The sequence below is a fragment of the Salminus brasiliensis genome, chromosome 1 (assembly GCF_030463535.1).
Source record: "Salminus brasiliensis chromosome 1, fSalBra1.hap2, whole genome shotgun sequence".
In the NCBI taxonomy this organism is placed as follows: domain Eukaryota; kingdom Metazoa; phylum Chordata; class Actinopteri; order Characiformes; family Bryconidae; genus Salminus; species Salminus brasiliensis.
The window spans coordinates 72,320,012-72,336,185 of record NC_132878.1 but is presented as its reverse complement, the minus strand read 5'-3'; the positions used below and the strand labels follow the sequence as shown (position 1 = coordinate 72,336,185).

Genomic DNA, 16,174 nt, shown 5'->3' with positions numbered 1-16,174 from the left:
AGGTCAACTGAGCCCAGGAGGAGAGGGAGAGACTGCAGGAGAGAGAGAGAGAGAGAGAGAGAGAGAGAGAGAGAGAGAGAGACAGAGAGAGAGAGAGAGAGAGAGAGAGAGAGATGTGTTACCAGACTGACTAAGGCCAAGGACAGCAGCTGTGACCAAAGTAAACGTAACTATCCATTGCATTTCTACAAATCTAGATTGCTGAGTTATCATACTGTAAATGTAATGCAGAGACAAGCACCAGTGTCACTGTGAGCCACAACCCTTGAACTATTATTCTTTGTTTTGAAAGTATTTAAATGGCATTCATACCATCTGTCCCCATCTATTTCAATCCACATTCATCTTTATCCATCTATTCCCAGTCATGTTCATCTGTAGAACTAACTTCTCTCTCTTTACCTTCCCCGAGTAAATGGCCACCCAGCCCGATCTGCAGGAAGATTGCCCGCTGAGGTCCCCTCTACCTGCATCTAACCAGCTGCCACCTACCAGTCCAGCCAGCGGGTCCCCCCCCCCAACCCGCCACCACCCATGGCTCACCCGCCAGCCGCTGCTGCCTGTTTGGTGGCCGTGCTGAAACCTAGATGGACTCGTGCCTGTCTGACACTATTAATATCACAACTATTAACTTTCTGTTGTACCTGGTTTGGTAATTTTTATCATTAATGTTTAAAACAGTCTGGCCAGAGGAGGATGGGTCCCCCTTGTGAGTCTTGGTTCCTCCCAAGGTTTCTTCCTCCAGCTCTGAGGGAGTTTTTCCTTGCCACTGTCGCCGTTGGCTTGCTCACGGGGGTCTTTGACGCTTCATGTTATTTCTTCTTTCTTCTCTGTCTCTGTTCTTTATTAAGTAATAATTATGTAAAGCTGCTTTGTGACGACAAAGCGCTATACAAATAAATTTGACTTGACTTGACTTGACTGTACCCACCTATCCCCATCTATATTCATCTGTACCCACCTATCCCCATCTATATTCATCTGTACCCACCTATCCCCATCTATATTCATCTGTACCCACCTATCCCCATCTATAGTTATCTGTACCCACCTTTTCCTATTCATATTCATCTGTACCCACCTTTTCCTATTCATATTCATCTGTTCCCACCTATCCCCATCTATATTCATCTGTACCCACCTTTTCCCATTCATATTCATCTATACCCAGCTATCACTATTCATATTCATCTGTACCCACCTATTCCCAGTCATATTCATCTGTACCCACCTATCCCCATCTATATTCATCTGTACCCACCTATTCCCAGTCATGTTCATCTGTACCCACCTATTCCCGTTCATGTTCATCTATACTTACCTATTCCTATACATATTCATCAGTACCCACCATATTTCCATCAATATTCATCTGCACCCAAAATCTTCAGTTATTTATGAGTTTACGACACCTTCTCCATCTTCCTTTTTTCGTAAATTAATTAGAGAACAAAATTGTTTAAAACAACTGAAGCTATATTACCTTATATCCAGATATTTCTGAATTATTTGTAGATCATTCAACTTAGGATGTCACAATATAATCATATCATATCTACCATGTGTTGCTTTGCACTTTTGTATTGTGTGTATTTGTGAGATATGTTACTATCCATGTGTTTTCTTGTTCAAAAGGAAACACAGTAAATAAGAATCTATGTGTTTTGTTAGATCTTGAAATATTTCGAAACATTCAAGAAATAATGTTATATATATTCAATATGGAAGTAGCATCACATTCAAGTTGATACACACTGCAACATTCCTGTATAGGACTGTACAGCCACTGCAGACACAGTCTAAAGATGTATGGTAGTTTGTGGTTTCTAAAAGCTGCCGTTGTATTTCATTCAGGCAGAACCATGATCGCCCATACCAGCACATCCCTCTCCGCCCTGTCCAAGCATAGCCATCACTCTCTGCATCAGATAACTGCGTAAAAGATTCATGTGTTTACTGCCAGGGCTCAATGGTCCAGCTATCAAGAACCTGATTACACCCTATTTATTTTAACCCTCAGTTAAACTGGCCATGGCAAAGACTGTAATTCAATGAAGGCTGAAAAATTACTAAAATATTTTATTATGTTTATATTTATTTATTATTATTATTATTATTATTATTATTATTATTATTATTATTTATTATATCTTATTTGCTCAAATTCAACTCCAAAGACAAATTAGTGCTCTAGTGCAGTCTGTCAAAGGTGCTAATGCTATTACTTTAAATGCAGTGTTTAAATGAGAGAAGCTACAATCTTTTATTTTATTCAGAGCAACATGGCTTCACATGGCCTAAACTACTACTACTACTTTTGGTGGGTCAAAGGGTCAAACTAGAACAAAACACCCAAAATATTATAACCTTTAATAGCATTACATTTTATTTAGATTATTTCTGACCTGAAGTTCACTAAAATAATTGGAGAAACTGTGTGGAAAGTGCAGATTATCTTAATCCATCCCACATTAGAATCTGTAAGATGAAGAGGAGCAATTTTACTATGTTTGGTGATGATACAGGCTAGTGTACTGTAGATTTTCTAGTTGCTGCACTGGAGCCTAATCTGCATGGCAGAGGCTTCGAGGAATGATTGCACAGAAGAGTGTAGCTGCATGCAGAGAGAGGAAATAGTTCACCATTGAAGGTAAGACTTATCTAGAGTGATCTCTTAGAGATGAATAGTTAAGGCATATGTTCCCTTCTCTACTGTAGGTCGTGATAAAATTACAGCACTTCTGTTCAATATGGGCGACACACAGCCTCCGGTAAAAAGAACCCAAAAAACAGCATCCATGCTCCTGATAAAGAATATCTGTGGCATATGATTTCCATAATTAGTGAGATAAAAGTCCACGAATTCACTTCAGTTGATGTTCCCTCACTAAAAAAAAGTCCAGCATCTGCTGCTGTACCGCCAGTGCTAACACATGCTAATGCAGATGGCAGAACAGATGAATGAAAAGCACCTCCAGAGAGAAAAAAGACGCAGAGCATCGTGACTTTGGGGTCTATAGCAAGGATTTGGTATAATACTTAACCTTTGAAACTCTAGGGACAACAGTCTTAGTAGATACTAAATAATTCATTGAGGGCTAAAGTAGTTTTTAAATGTAGGTATTGTGATATAAACTGAGGTGTGAGTTACAGTCTCTCATTAGGGTTGAATATTAATATCACTCTAAATGTAGGTATTGTGATATAAACTGAGGTGTGAGTTACAGTCTCTCATTAGGGTTGAATATTAATAACACTCTAAATGTAGGTATTGTGATATAAACTGAGGCGTGAGTTACAGTCTCTCATTAGGGTTGAATATTAATAACACTCTAAATGTAGGTATTGTGATATAAACTGAGGTGTGTGTTACAGTCTCTCATTAGGGTTGAATATTAATAACACTCTAAATGTAGGTATTGTGATATAAACTGAGGCGTGAGTTACGGTCTCTCATTAGGGTTGAATATTAATAACACTCTAAATGTAGGTATTGTGATATAAACTGAGGTGTGTGTTATGGTCTCTCATTAGGGTTGAATAATAATAACACTCTAAATGTAGGTATTGTGATATAAACTGAGGTGTGAGTTACAGTCTCTCATTAGTGTTGAATATTAATAACACTCTAAATGTAGGTATTGTGATATAAACTGAGGTGTGTGTTACAGTCTCTCATTAGGGTTGAATATTAATAACACTCTAAATGTAGGTATTGTGATATAAACTGAGGTGTGTGTTACAGTCTCTCATTATAGCTGAATATTTATACCACTCTAATTGAATGGGATCATGTTTGCCTGACCTCGCAACATTTAAGGCTGGACTGAATTGCATTATCTCTCAGAGATCAGTGTAGATGGGTCTTACCTTCAGTGGTGAGCTATTTTCTCTCTCTGAATGGCTCCACACAATCTTTCCTCAATCATGCAGTATAACCATTGATGTAACTCTAATCTTTATATGTAATAGGCTGGTCTGCAGTTGTATTATTATTATTATTATTATTTAGCTTGTATTCACAGTTGAATAATAAGTCTGTTAAGTTTTATTGCAAATATTTACTGCAGTATTACAAATAATTCAATATTTAATGATGTGGGATTATTCTAATCTTTACAGACGTCTGAGACTCTAGAAGATAAAGATTCTCATTATCTTTAACATCAAACATCTTAAGGTTAACGTCAGACATGTTTCGGTTCAGCTGTTCTCGCCCTAAAGCTCTCTCAGACAGAGTTAGCACAGATACTAACTCGGAATGCAGAGAATCAATCTGAAATAACAGTTTACAAATAGACCATACTAAATCGTCACACTACGGCAGCGAGGCATATGAAGTGTGTCATGCCTTTGTGAGTTGTTGTAATTGCTGGGTTTGTGTCTAACAATACAAATTAGCTTACACAGTTACACTCTGTACGTCTTTTCGTGTCAGTCAAAGGCACAGTGAAGGAACTCTTTAAAGGGTCCATGTCCTACATCCAATAGGTCCACCTACAATCATTGAAAGGGTGTAGGTCATAATATGTCTCTACACAACCATTTTCCAACCTCTCTTTATGCCTTAAATTTCAACAGTTTTTCATGAAAGTGGCTTTTTAAGATCTACCACATAAAATCTGTATTCTGAAGGTGCTTCATGAATCTTATGGTCTGGATCTGGTGTCAATGTGAATATTTTTTTCTGGATTCAGTGTGTTTAATGGCAATGATCTTGTTTCAGTGTGAATATGGTTTTGGATCTGGATTCAGTGTGTTTAATGGCAAAGATCTGGTTTCAGTGTGAATACGGTTTTGGATCTGGATTCAGTGTGTTTAATGGCAAAGATCTGGTTTCAGTGTAAATACGGTTTTGGATCTGGATTCAGTGTGTTTAATGGCAAAGATCTGGTTTCAGTGTGAATACGGTTTTGGATCTGGATTCAGTGTGTTTAATGGCAAAGATCTGATTTCAGTGTGAATATGTTTTTTTATCTGGATTCAGTGTGTTTAATGGCAAATATCTGATTTCAGTGTGAATATGTTTTTTTATCTGGATTCAGTGTGTTTAATAGCAAAGATCTGGTTTCAGTGTGAATACGGTTTTGGATCTGTATTCAGTGTGTTTAATGGCAAAGATCTGATTTCAGTGTGAATTCTTGTTTGGATCTGGATTCAGTGTGTTTAATGGCAAAGATCTGATTTCAGTGTGAATTCTTGTTTGGATCTGGATTCAGTGTGTTTCATGGCAAAGATCTGGTTTCAGAGTGAATACTTTTTTGGATCTGGTTTTAGTTTGATTAGTGTTGTGGATCCAGTTTCAGTGTAATTAATGGTGTTGACCTGCTCTTAGTGTAATTATTGTAATTAATCTAAATTATTTCCACATAAATTCAGTGTATTCAGTGTACTGTTGACAATGTGATTATAAGGCAGAGAGTGATTTAATGATTCACATTCAAAACTGTGATTAGACAAATATTAGTCACATCATTAGTGACAAATTAGTCATGTTTTATCTGCAATTAATGGCAATTAAAAAGGTAAATTATGAGCAATTATTTGTAGAAACAAAACAAAGGATTTATCTGCCAGTGTGCTCTGAAACCCCAGTCTCCAACGCATCCGTCTGTTGGGCATAAAACCATCAAGAGTCTCCCACCACATTCTCCAACACTTTGTACCCGCAAGTGTTCTGCATTATTAATAAAGAAGTCAAGAGCTGTCCTGATCCAGACAAGATCTGCTCCATAGATGTGACATTCGCTGCCTACAGTAAATACTGATTGAATATTAAATGCCTACTGATTAAAAAAGGAGGAGTTAGATCTCTAAACACACTCACATTTACTAGACATCTACTATTAGAGGTGGCACTATGCCACATTTTTGTTTCTGTTATTAATATTAAAACTGATCCAATGTTTTTTTCATGGAAGTAGTTTTGTTTATTTAGGCGAATCTGGGCAACTGAACAAAATAGCTGCATTCATTTACATTATTAACAGTGTTGTCTTTTTAAATGGGTAAATGTAATGTATCTCGTGTAGTGTGTGTGTGCCAAATAGCAAATAGCAAATAGCAAGAGTTTACTTGTAATTGAGTTTACTTGAGTTTCATCAGTCCTGACTGATTCAGCTATCCAAAATTGTAAAATTTCTCCAGTGGTTTATATAATTGTCTCCACAGATATTATACTTCAAACATGATGTTTGTTATCCTTTTGTTATGCTGATAATATGCAACAACAATTAGTGTTCAGCCAGTTTAATTAGGAAAATTATCTGTGATTGTTCTGTATTTTAAATCAATTCATGGGTCAAAAAGCTTAATTAGCTGATTGGTTTGAACAAAACACAGTTAGAATGAAAACTGCTACCCCAACAATAATGTGACAATAACATGACATTATTCTAATAGGTTTCTGTGTAGTTAATGATTTGGATTTGGTTTCAGTGGTGTGGTTTGGCTTTTAGTTGAATATTAATATGTTTGAATCTTGTTTTAATGTAATTTATGGTTCAGTGGTTCAGTGTGGTTACTGGTGTGGATCCAGTTTTAGTGTGAATAATGATGTGGCTTGGATTTCTGAGTCATTGCTGGTGTGGATCTGATATTAATGTAGTTAATGGTGTGGATCTGCTTTCAGTCTGATTGCTGACAGAGATCTGGTTTCATTATGATTACCAGTGTGGATCTGTTTTCACTGTAGTTACTGAAGTGGGTCTGGTTAATGGTTAATGGTGTGAATCTGGTTTCACAATGATTTCTTCTGTGATTATTTTTTTATTTTGCTTATTTGCTGTGCATTTTTTACTGATTACTTTAACTGATGTGGAATTCTTCAATACATGTATTTTCATGGCATTTAAAAACGAGGTGATGTTTTTAGGGTTTCTTTGGACATAACTGCTGTTAAATATGGTGAAGACAATTGTATGCAGCCTATAATCTACAAGCACAAATATTCGAGGTGTCTAAATGGTTCTCGGTTTCTTCCAGGACCTTCCAAGTCTTTAATTGCCATGTAGAGGTTCTGAGCAAAAAATCCCCTTAATTATATGTAAAGGAAGTCAAACTAAGAAGTCAGATGCAGCCAGCCATTAGCAGAAAACGGGAAAAGCACTGACTACCAACATGAGAGTATTCACAGCATTAAGTGGAAACAGTTCTTTCTTGTTCTTAACAGGTCTGACCATCTGATGACACTACAGGAGGCAGCACAAGATTGTGAAATTCCAAAAATGTCTTTTGAAAGGAGTTAAATTCACATTTGGGATATTTTACGAAGACTGCAGAATATCACCCAACAGCCTCAGCACCTGCTCACTGGCCTCTACTATAAATGTGTTTTGTTCTATGATATTCTCTTATTCTCTTTATATTCAGGAAAACATGATAAAAACTGTTAGCTATAAACACCCATTCACTACAGTTGCATCAGACACAGATTAGGTCAAAGAAGCTGGAGTGAGTATCCCTTTAATGGATATATATGGCACATATGGCGCATGATACAGGCAACGCGCAAAATCAAGAGGCAGAGATTCTAACAAGTAGTTACTGATTGCATTTGGAATTCATGACAGTGTGCAGTGGGACGGCCCCAGAGGTCAGGGAGTCAAATCGTGAGTCCAATATGTCGAAAGAGCAGCTGCCAGATCACAGCATTTCAATGCGTTCTAATGAATCAGTCTGGCTATAAACTGAGCTGCTGTCTTGACGCCTCTGACATCAGTAAATTAATAGAGTGTGTAAATTACAGCCATAAAGCCACAGCAGCAGGCAATGCAACAGACAGAAAGAAATGACATAAACATCATACATTACCTGCTGTGAAGTTGTAGTTTGCCGAAAAGCCAATGGCTTCCAGTTCACCATCCGCAACAAATTTTATCCAGAGGTAGCGTCCGCTCGACCTGATGTACTGGGGACTCTGCTGGCCACAGTAGCGTCCAATTATTGGAGAAAAGCCAAAGGGACCATCCCGCACTTCAATGTGGTCAAATTTACATTCCCATGAAGGTTCTATTGAATACTTTTCGTCAAAGAAGAGATCAATACACTGTCTTGGGGGAGCTGGAACAGCAAGAGCAAACACACAACACAAACATATCACTCAGACCTACAGGGAACACTTAAGCTGTAACTGAATACATGCTGTCAATTTTCAATCTTGGGATTTTCAGGGTTGCAGAAAAAAAAAAAAAAAAAAAAAAAAAAAAAAAAAATATATATATATATATATATATATATATATATATATATATATATATCACCATTTACAACACAGATTCACCGCTTGGATATATGCGTGTGTGTGTGTGTGTTTTCCTGACAATGTATGACCTTAGATTTCAGATTTTAGGACTTGGATTAAGCCAAGTCGTGGACTAAACTGAAGTTCAAATGATAACTCATGATTGGATATTCATTTTAGTCTAGAAATAGCTTTAATAGTGGTCTAGAAATTTGTTCTTTAATCTTTAAAATCAATGTTAAGACTTTTGTAAAAGATCCACAGGAATCAAACAGAAGGAGGAAAAAGGCAAAGGGAAAGACAATAAAAAATAATATATTTAATAGAATGTACAGCAGTGTGTCTCTGTACAGGATGTGAATTTCATGTATGGCAGTCCTATTCAGTAATTATGAAAGCATGAATTAATTGTTCACAAGGTTAGACTTGTCTTATTTCAGAGAAAATTCTCAAGTGATAAAATGCAGACTTAGAGACTTATATTAGACTTTTGGCCGCTTTTGGTTGCACTTAGAAACATTTAAGTCAAGAATCAAATCTGTAGTTGAAATGTGTACAACATTCCACTTAAATAGCACATTTATCACCTAAATTCAATTACACTGAATAACAACCCCACATTGATCTAATATGTTTTATTTATGTGGACATTTTAAATGGTGTATATCAAATTACTTTAACCTGCTTACTTGTTTACTTGTCTACTTGTTTACTCACAGCTTACTTGTTTGATACGAGCAGGTACAAATGGAATTAAGCAGCCACCCAGAAATAACAGCTTATTTTAATTTCTATACAGAGATTAGTCTGTTGCATGTAAAGGCCAAATACACCTGAATGAGTCATGTTCTGGATCCACTGCTGTGGCTCCTTTTAGTAAAGAGCAGGTTTTACATTTGCTTGCATAACATGACTAATACTGCCTGTATTTAGAGCTAATACTGAAGTAAAATCACCCAGAAATAAGCAGATATCAGCCAACACACAAGTGGAGTGAAATCAGAAATCACTGCATGTTCTCCTTCCACACCGCTGTGTTTCTGTCGGCAAAACACAGTATCAACAAGGGTCTCTGAGCTAGCTGAGCATATTCCAGAACAGGAGGAGGTGGTCAGAGGAAGTAAAACATGGTATTATTGTTTGATATTATTTTGCCCCGCCCTCTGGTGCATGGTGACTTTAAAAAGGTGTTACATTGACATGTATAATTACAAAATGTTTTAATAATTATATCTGATGTGCTCAATGTGAGCGATGTTTTTGTTTCAAGTTGACTTTTCATTTTATTTGTGTGTTCAACACAACATACTATCCAAATGTCCAAATGTTTGTGGACACCCCCTCTAATGAATTTTAAGTTCATTCACACACAGCTTGTCCATTCCCTGCGGGGACGTACCGCCAATAGAATAGGACTCTCTGGAGCAGATAAACATGAACCTATTGGCATCATGCCTAATGCCAGGAGTATAAGAGCATTGAGCTGTGGAGCAGTGCAACTATGTTCTCTGGAATAATGGATAGTGCAAAAATCTAGTTCAAAATCTAGTAGAAAACCTTCCCTGGACAGTGGAGACTCCTACTGGAGTTACTCCAACAAAAAGCAGGAAAAGCAAGAAACAATTAATGAGCAGGTGTTCCGATACTTTTGTCCATTTAGTGTGCACATATTTGCTTAAATCATTTTTTTTTTATCTATTGCTGAAGAAAATGAAACCGTACCTTCGATGATGTAAATGCACTCTCTCTCTGGGGGGTATTTGTTGGGGTAGTTTGGAGATGTGAACAGCCCTCCCTCTGGATTTTTCACCCACGTTCCGCACTGGCCGGCGGGCTGCACCCCAGAGTTGTTTTTCACTGAAAGAAGCAGCAGAATCAAACATCGGTGACAATAAGTTGTGACCAAAAAAGGAGAAAATAAGCAAAAGAAGCTCCCACATTACCTGCTTCCTTCTTCGTTGCCCCAGACAACCCAAGTATGAGGAGACTTGCAACAACTGTGAGAGAATTTAATATCAAAAAGAGAGAATTATTAGCAGTTGAAAAATCCACATAAAAAGCCTGTGAAGAGTATTGTATTGTTAATCAATAGATGTGTGCTGTGCTGGGTTGCGGCTCAGAAAGATGGAACTCAATTTTGGGTTTATTATGAGGCTCGTTTCAGGTTAATTTCCAAAGAGATCAGAAAAGTAGAGTAAAAAGTCTGCTTATAAACAACACTTATAAAAGAGGACATGTTTTAAACACAGGGTTTGCACAGGGTTCTAGTGTGCAGTGGACAGTGATTACACAGCCACAGTCCAACCACAGTTGGATAAATTCCAATAGTGTTCATTCCTGGTCTTGCTGTAGGAGTTTATTCAGCACTGGGGTGTCTGTCTCTGTAGAGATGCACAATAATATCGTTATCACATTCTACATTATAGATATGTTTATGTGTCAACATCTGCAGATATGCAAATGTGCAATACTGAATATCGGCACTGGCCCACAGCTGCCATATCGGTGCATTGCTTATATATGTTCACCATGCACAGCTTTAAGTTCTGCAAGAGTTGTGAGGAGTACAGAGAAGCAACCATTGCTTCACTTCACTTCACTTGTGTGAGGGGGACAGTCTCAAGACGCAAGTTCAACTTAGACAGGGATCCCGAGTTTCAGCTCCACGAAACCTCCTCTCTAAGTCCAGCTGATAATCCTATTAATCCTTGTGTGAAAACACCCAAACGGCCAATTGCGTGAAACACAAAGTTGTTGAGCGGCTTATTTTTGGCTTACTAAGTGAACATGTGGAAAGTGACGTTTTTATGACAGTTAAATGCAAGACTGTTGCCACTATCATGCACTGCCAAAAAAATAGTATCTCAGCGAGTGGCCAGCTGCCAGAAAAAGCTTGTCTTGAGGTAGATTTTTTTTTTTATATCAAGGATACATAGATACGATACAGTTTAGTATAACTGCATTCTTACACAGTAAATTTGCCCGTGTTAAAGCAACACTATTAGTGTTAAACATGCAGTTGTTGAGCGGCTTTGTAATTTTTGGCTTACAAAGTAAACATGTAGAAAGTCAAGTATTTATGACAATAAAAAGCAAGGCTGTTGCCACTATCATTTTGTACTGCAAAAAATAAAGTCTCAGCAAGTTAAATCATAAGGCCGGAGTAAGAATTCTAAGATTATTCAACTTATTTCTAGACATTTTAACTTGTTATCTAATAACAGCGTCTTCCATTCCATTGGCAGATAGAATCTACGGAATACAACACGGCTTCATGGTACAGAACAGAGAATTTTCTACACAAGTAGAAAATGCTTAGAATTAGGTGACAACGTTCTTACAGCAAATCTCAAACTTAGAAATGAAATATTTAAACTAGACTTAAGATGATTTCACTTAAGCCTAGATATCCCCTTTTGTAGTGTTAGGGCTGTTTACCAGTGTGACAAACGCTTTTTAATTTTCATTGCTTGTAAGGTTTGCAAAACAGGTCACTATACTTCGAACATAAAAACACAACTACACCTCATGCACAAGAAAAATGCCAGCCTACCTCACAAGAGTAATATCTCTGGAACCTCTAGACCATTAAACCAAAAGCATTACTGTACGTACCGGTGCACCTCATATTCAAAACATCCTTCTTTTAGTAACTTTCCCTGGTTCCCATAGCAACGCCACATGCCAATTTTCACAGCAGTTGGACCGATGTTTCTCTAGATACACTCAAAGACTGTTCCTGTACCATAAATGTAGCTTTTATCTTAATAAGTGTATTTGATGGCTGAGTTGTGTGCAGATGTCACGGAGTTCCCTCTTGGTGGCTGTAATAGAGCACTATTAGCTAACCAGGTTAAAGTACAGCCTCCGCACAGCAGGGTTAGTCTAACACACTGTAACTATAACAAAGACCGCCAAAGTACACAATGAGAGACCTCTATCCCATATATTAGTACATCCGCAAAAGCTGATGCTGATGGGTTGATCAGACAGGTTGATCAGAAAGTTGCTGTAGATGGAATGGAGCTAAAGTCTGGCTGAGTTTCACAGGGCTGATATTTGCTGTTCTACTTTGTGGTGTAAAGTAAAGGTGTCAGTGTTTGACTCAGCAGCCTCTTCTCTTCTCACTGATTAGATTTATTAGCAGGCAGATATTTTCATGTATTTAAGTCAGATAGCTTGTCTGCTTCAAACAACATAGAAGTGTGTTAAACTCATTGTGTTCTCACCCCTCAGTCTGGTACAGCTAACCCTGCCCATGAGATAAGTTGTAAAGCTTGGAAAGCCTGGAAACAACGCTTACATTTATATTTGTAGTGAAGACGGTAATGTTGTTTCCATATAAACAAAACATTTATTTTGCAGAAATACTTGTTCACTAGGTTGAGTTAGGTTGAGTCCTGCTCTCCCGTTACTTACGTGTAAATAAGCCTGGACAGCCTACACGAAAAACATCAGTTACCTTACGTGCGAAAATCACACAAACCCTTGAATAACATATGTTGATGTTTACATACAGAACATAAAATAGTACAAAGTCAAAAGTAAGTAAAAACAAAAAGTGAAAGAGCATTTCAGACCTAAAAACAGTAATCATGCCTTATCTGCAGCACAAAAAAAAAAAGGTCAGCATACCTCACAGGTAAAAATGTATACTGAATAACACGTGGGGACCTCACGCATAAAACATCAGTGTCTACATTGCATACAATGTCAGTATCTATGTATCCCTGATGACAAATCCAGCTCTGGCAGCTGGCTTCAGTTGGTCTAGGCTGCTCAGGAAGCCGCTCATGCTGAAAAGAAGAGCAATGAGCTGGTCAACCAGGTGGGTCATGCCAGTGGACCTGCGTGGTCCGGCTATTCATGCTGGTCAACCAGCGTCAGGTTATGCTTGTGGACCACTATAGAGATCATGGTCAGGATGGCCAGGCTGGTCAGGTTGGCTTGTAGACCGGCTAAAACCTCTAAAGTCAACGAAGGCATATATCCCCCAGGCTGGTCAAGAGCTAAGCCGGTCAGCAGGGATATGCAGCATCTTCGGGCACAAAGCAGCGTGCAGCTGCCAGTAGCCTATAACTCACTTCCTAAAATCCAGAGAGAAGTTAAGCTGGGGGTTTGGACTCACCGTGAAGGAAACTGCGCCCATGTACCATGTCTGTTCCTTTCACAACGGGCTTCGACCTCAACTAATTCCATTTAGAAGGGAATACTTCCTGAAGAAACGAGCGACGATGGGGCTGAAGTGACGAGAGAGAGAGAGAGAGGGAGAGAGAGAGGGGGGGGGGGGGCAGCGTGGAGTCAGAATCGCCGCACACAGCGCAGGGATTTCATGCAGGGGCTGCTCTGATGCAGGGGGGGAGGAAATTCCATAAAGAGATGCCCAACTCCTCTCCAGCCAGGGATAAAAGCAGCTGGGCTTTAAAACACGAGCCTGAAATCCATCCAAACGCTCCCAAATCCTTCTGCTGCTGCTTCTGCCGCTGCGTGGAGGGCATGGACCTTCACTCTTCACTCTTCAGAGAGAGGGAACGATGCCAACATTATATATATAAATAAATATTAGAGGAAAGAATTCCTCCCTCTCTTTCAGGGGCAATCCTCACAATCCGTGCACACCCGTGGCCAGATCATGCCTCATTCCTCTTTCCTCTTTTTCACTTGCTTGCAGCAGACACAGCACAAGCCAACTTCAGCAGCATGAAGACAAAATAAACAAACAAACAAACTGACAAACAAACAACGTGTTTATGTTGTTGCTTTCTTCCAGTGCAGAAGATGAAAAAATCCCCCCATGCAATCAGCCTGCAGTCAGCAGCCCAAGAGTTCAGTCATCACCTCCATCCTTGACAGCAGTTGATGCTTTCATGGCTGTTCAAATCCCTCCGAGTTCATTGTGGCCCCCCTCCCCAGTATGATGCAGCAGTAAGCAGGAAAACACACACACACACACACACACACACACACACACACACTTCTGCCCGCTGTCCGTGGGTTAGCAATCCAGTCTATAGACGCTGTTGCATCAAGTGGATGATGCTGCTGCTTCAAGGAGCCCGGCCAGACTGCGGGACCTCAGAGAGAGAGAGAGAGAGAGCGAGAGAGAGAGAGAGAGAGAGAGAGAGAGAGAGAGAGAGAGAGCGAGGAGAGGAGAAATGGCAGGTAAACACTCTGCGAGAGAAAGAGTGAAAGGAAGAGGCGAAAGAGAAAGGAAAGAGAGAGAGAGAGAGAGAGAGAGAGAGAGAGAGAGAGAGAGAGTGAGAGAAAGAAAGACGTGAGGAGACACGCGGCTCTCGGCAGCACCTGCAGCGCGAACTGCTGAGCTGGACGCGACACGCTGTTTTTTTTACACCCGTATTCGAACAATGTCACGCCCCCTCGCGCTGGAATTGGTTAGCAGTGACTCCGCCCCTTGTGCTATGATTGGCTTGGATTGGAGTAGTACTCCACCTCGTGGGCCAGGATTGGGCAACAGTAGCCCCGCCTACTGCACTGACATTGACAGGTGGCTAATAGGAATGCGCGATACCGCTGAATGATGCGATATTGAGTAATATATATATATATAATTGTTTATTTATTTATTTATTTATTTATTTATTTATTTATTTAAAAGAAAAACCAGCCAGTCACAAGATTAATCTTAAAATTATAAATATGTTTTAAAAACTGACAGAGGTCAATGGTGGTGGGAATACACCACTTTTCCCACAAAGCTTTGCGAATGATGTCAACCAGTCACTTTTCCTCCACTTCAACAGCTGTCAGGCAACTTCAACTGCATATATTCTGACTTTCATTTTTTTGACTCTACAGTGCTGAGCAAAGTCAGTCCACCCTTCATTTTACAACCTTTCAGACAAAGCAAAGTAGAAAACATAAGTGTGTATGTTATATATGTGTTTAACAACCAATTTGACTCAATCACTAAATCTAATAGTTCATCCAGCTTTACCTTTATTACAGCTTCCATTCTCTTTAGGAGACTCACTTTCAGTATTTCTACAGCTCCACTGCTCTAAAGATTAGCCATTACAAGTCTCTTTACTGCTCTGCCCTTCCCAAACACAGATTAAATGATGTGGAGGTCTGGATTCTGGGTGTGGTCATTCTGTTGTTGTGAGATCAGCAGCAGCTTCGTTGTTTGGTTTGTCTGTTTTCTGGTCTCAGTAAGAGCTTCTTGATCAGCTCCACTTTCTTTCAGACCAACAGTGTTGAGTCATCTTCTCACCGTGGAAAAATGAACACAAACACAGGAGTTCAGATCTGTTTATCTGATGAGGGGGCAGTGTTGGGGTCTGCCAGGTGTACTGTATAAGGCAGCAAGTGAGCACAGTTATTAAAGTTTTGGATGCAGCTAAAAGGAATAAGTGTTCCTTTTTAAGGAACAGTTTGTGATTTCTAGACGCCTGCATTGCTGTAAGGATTTGATTGCATTCAAAGAAAGAGCTGTAGCGAGGTCAGGATGTAGGATGATCACCATCCCACCTCACACCTCATACTTGATGGAGCACCTTCATCATTTCAAAGAACACAGTTCCACTGTCAATGTGCTTTATACCCCTCTAGCTCATGTCTGGCATTAGACATGGTGCCAATAGGTTAATGTTCATCTGCTTCACAGTCCTATTCTATTGGTGATAATTCTGTAAAGGGACTAAACAAGCAGTGTGTGTGTGCGTGTGTGTGTGTGCATATCTATCTCAGCAAAGGGTGCAACTTAAAGTTGGAAAACAAGAAGGAGTGTCCACAAACATTTGGCCATAAGATGCACAACTGAGACCTTTCTCCAGAAATGCTGTTGTTTCTTTCAGACATTTCTTCTACATAAGAAAAAAAAGTGCCAGCTGACGTCCAAAAAGTGTTCAGTCACTGTCCTGCTTGATGACGCAGCTGATCAAAGTGACTCTGGGATGTGAAGTAATGTCTGCA

The 16,174-nt window shown here is 39.2% G+C and overlaps 1 protein-coding gene across 6 annotated transcripts in view; it reads right to left on the bottom strand.

Moving 5' to 3' along the window:
* Positions 1 to 14,330, bottom strand: part of neto1l (neuropilin (NRP) and tolloid (TLL)-like 1, like) — a 105,212-nt gene extending 90,882 nt beyond the window's left edge. For all 6 annotated transcript variants that reach the window (XM_072688638.1, XM_072688632.1, XM_072688637.1 and 3 more), the window contains exons 1-4: positions 13,371 to 14,330; positions 10,186 to 10,239; positions 9,965 to 10,099; positions 7,813 to 8,061 (exon numbers count right to left, since the gene is read on the bottom strand). In XM_072688638.1, the coding sequence (XP_072544739.1) occupies positions 7,813 to 8,061; positions 9,965 to 10,099; positions 10,186 to 10,239; positions 13,371 to 13,398 (466 nt within the window). In that variant the 5' untranslated portion in view covers positions 13,399 to 14,330. The remainder of the gene's footprint in view (positions 1 to 7,812; positions 8,062 to 9,964; positions 10,100 to 10,185; positions 10,240 to 13,370) is intronic.
* Positions 14,331 to 16,174: the final 1,844 nt, after the last annotated feature.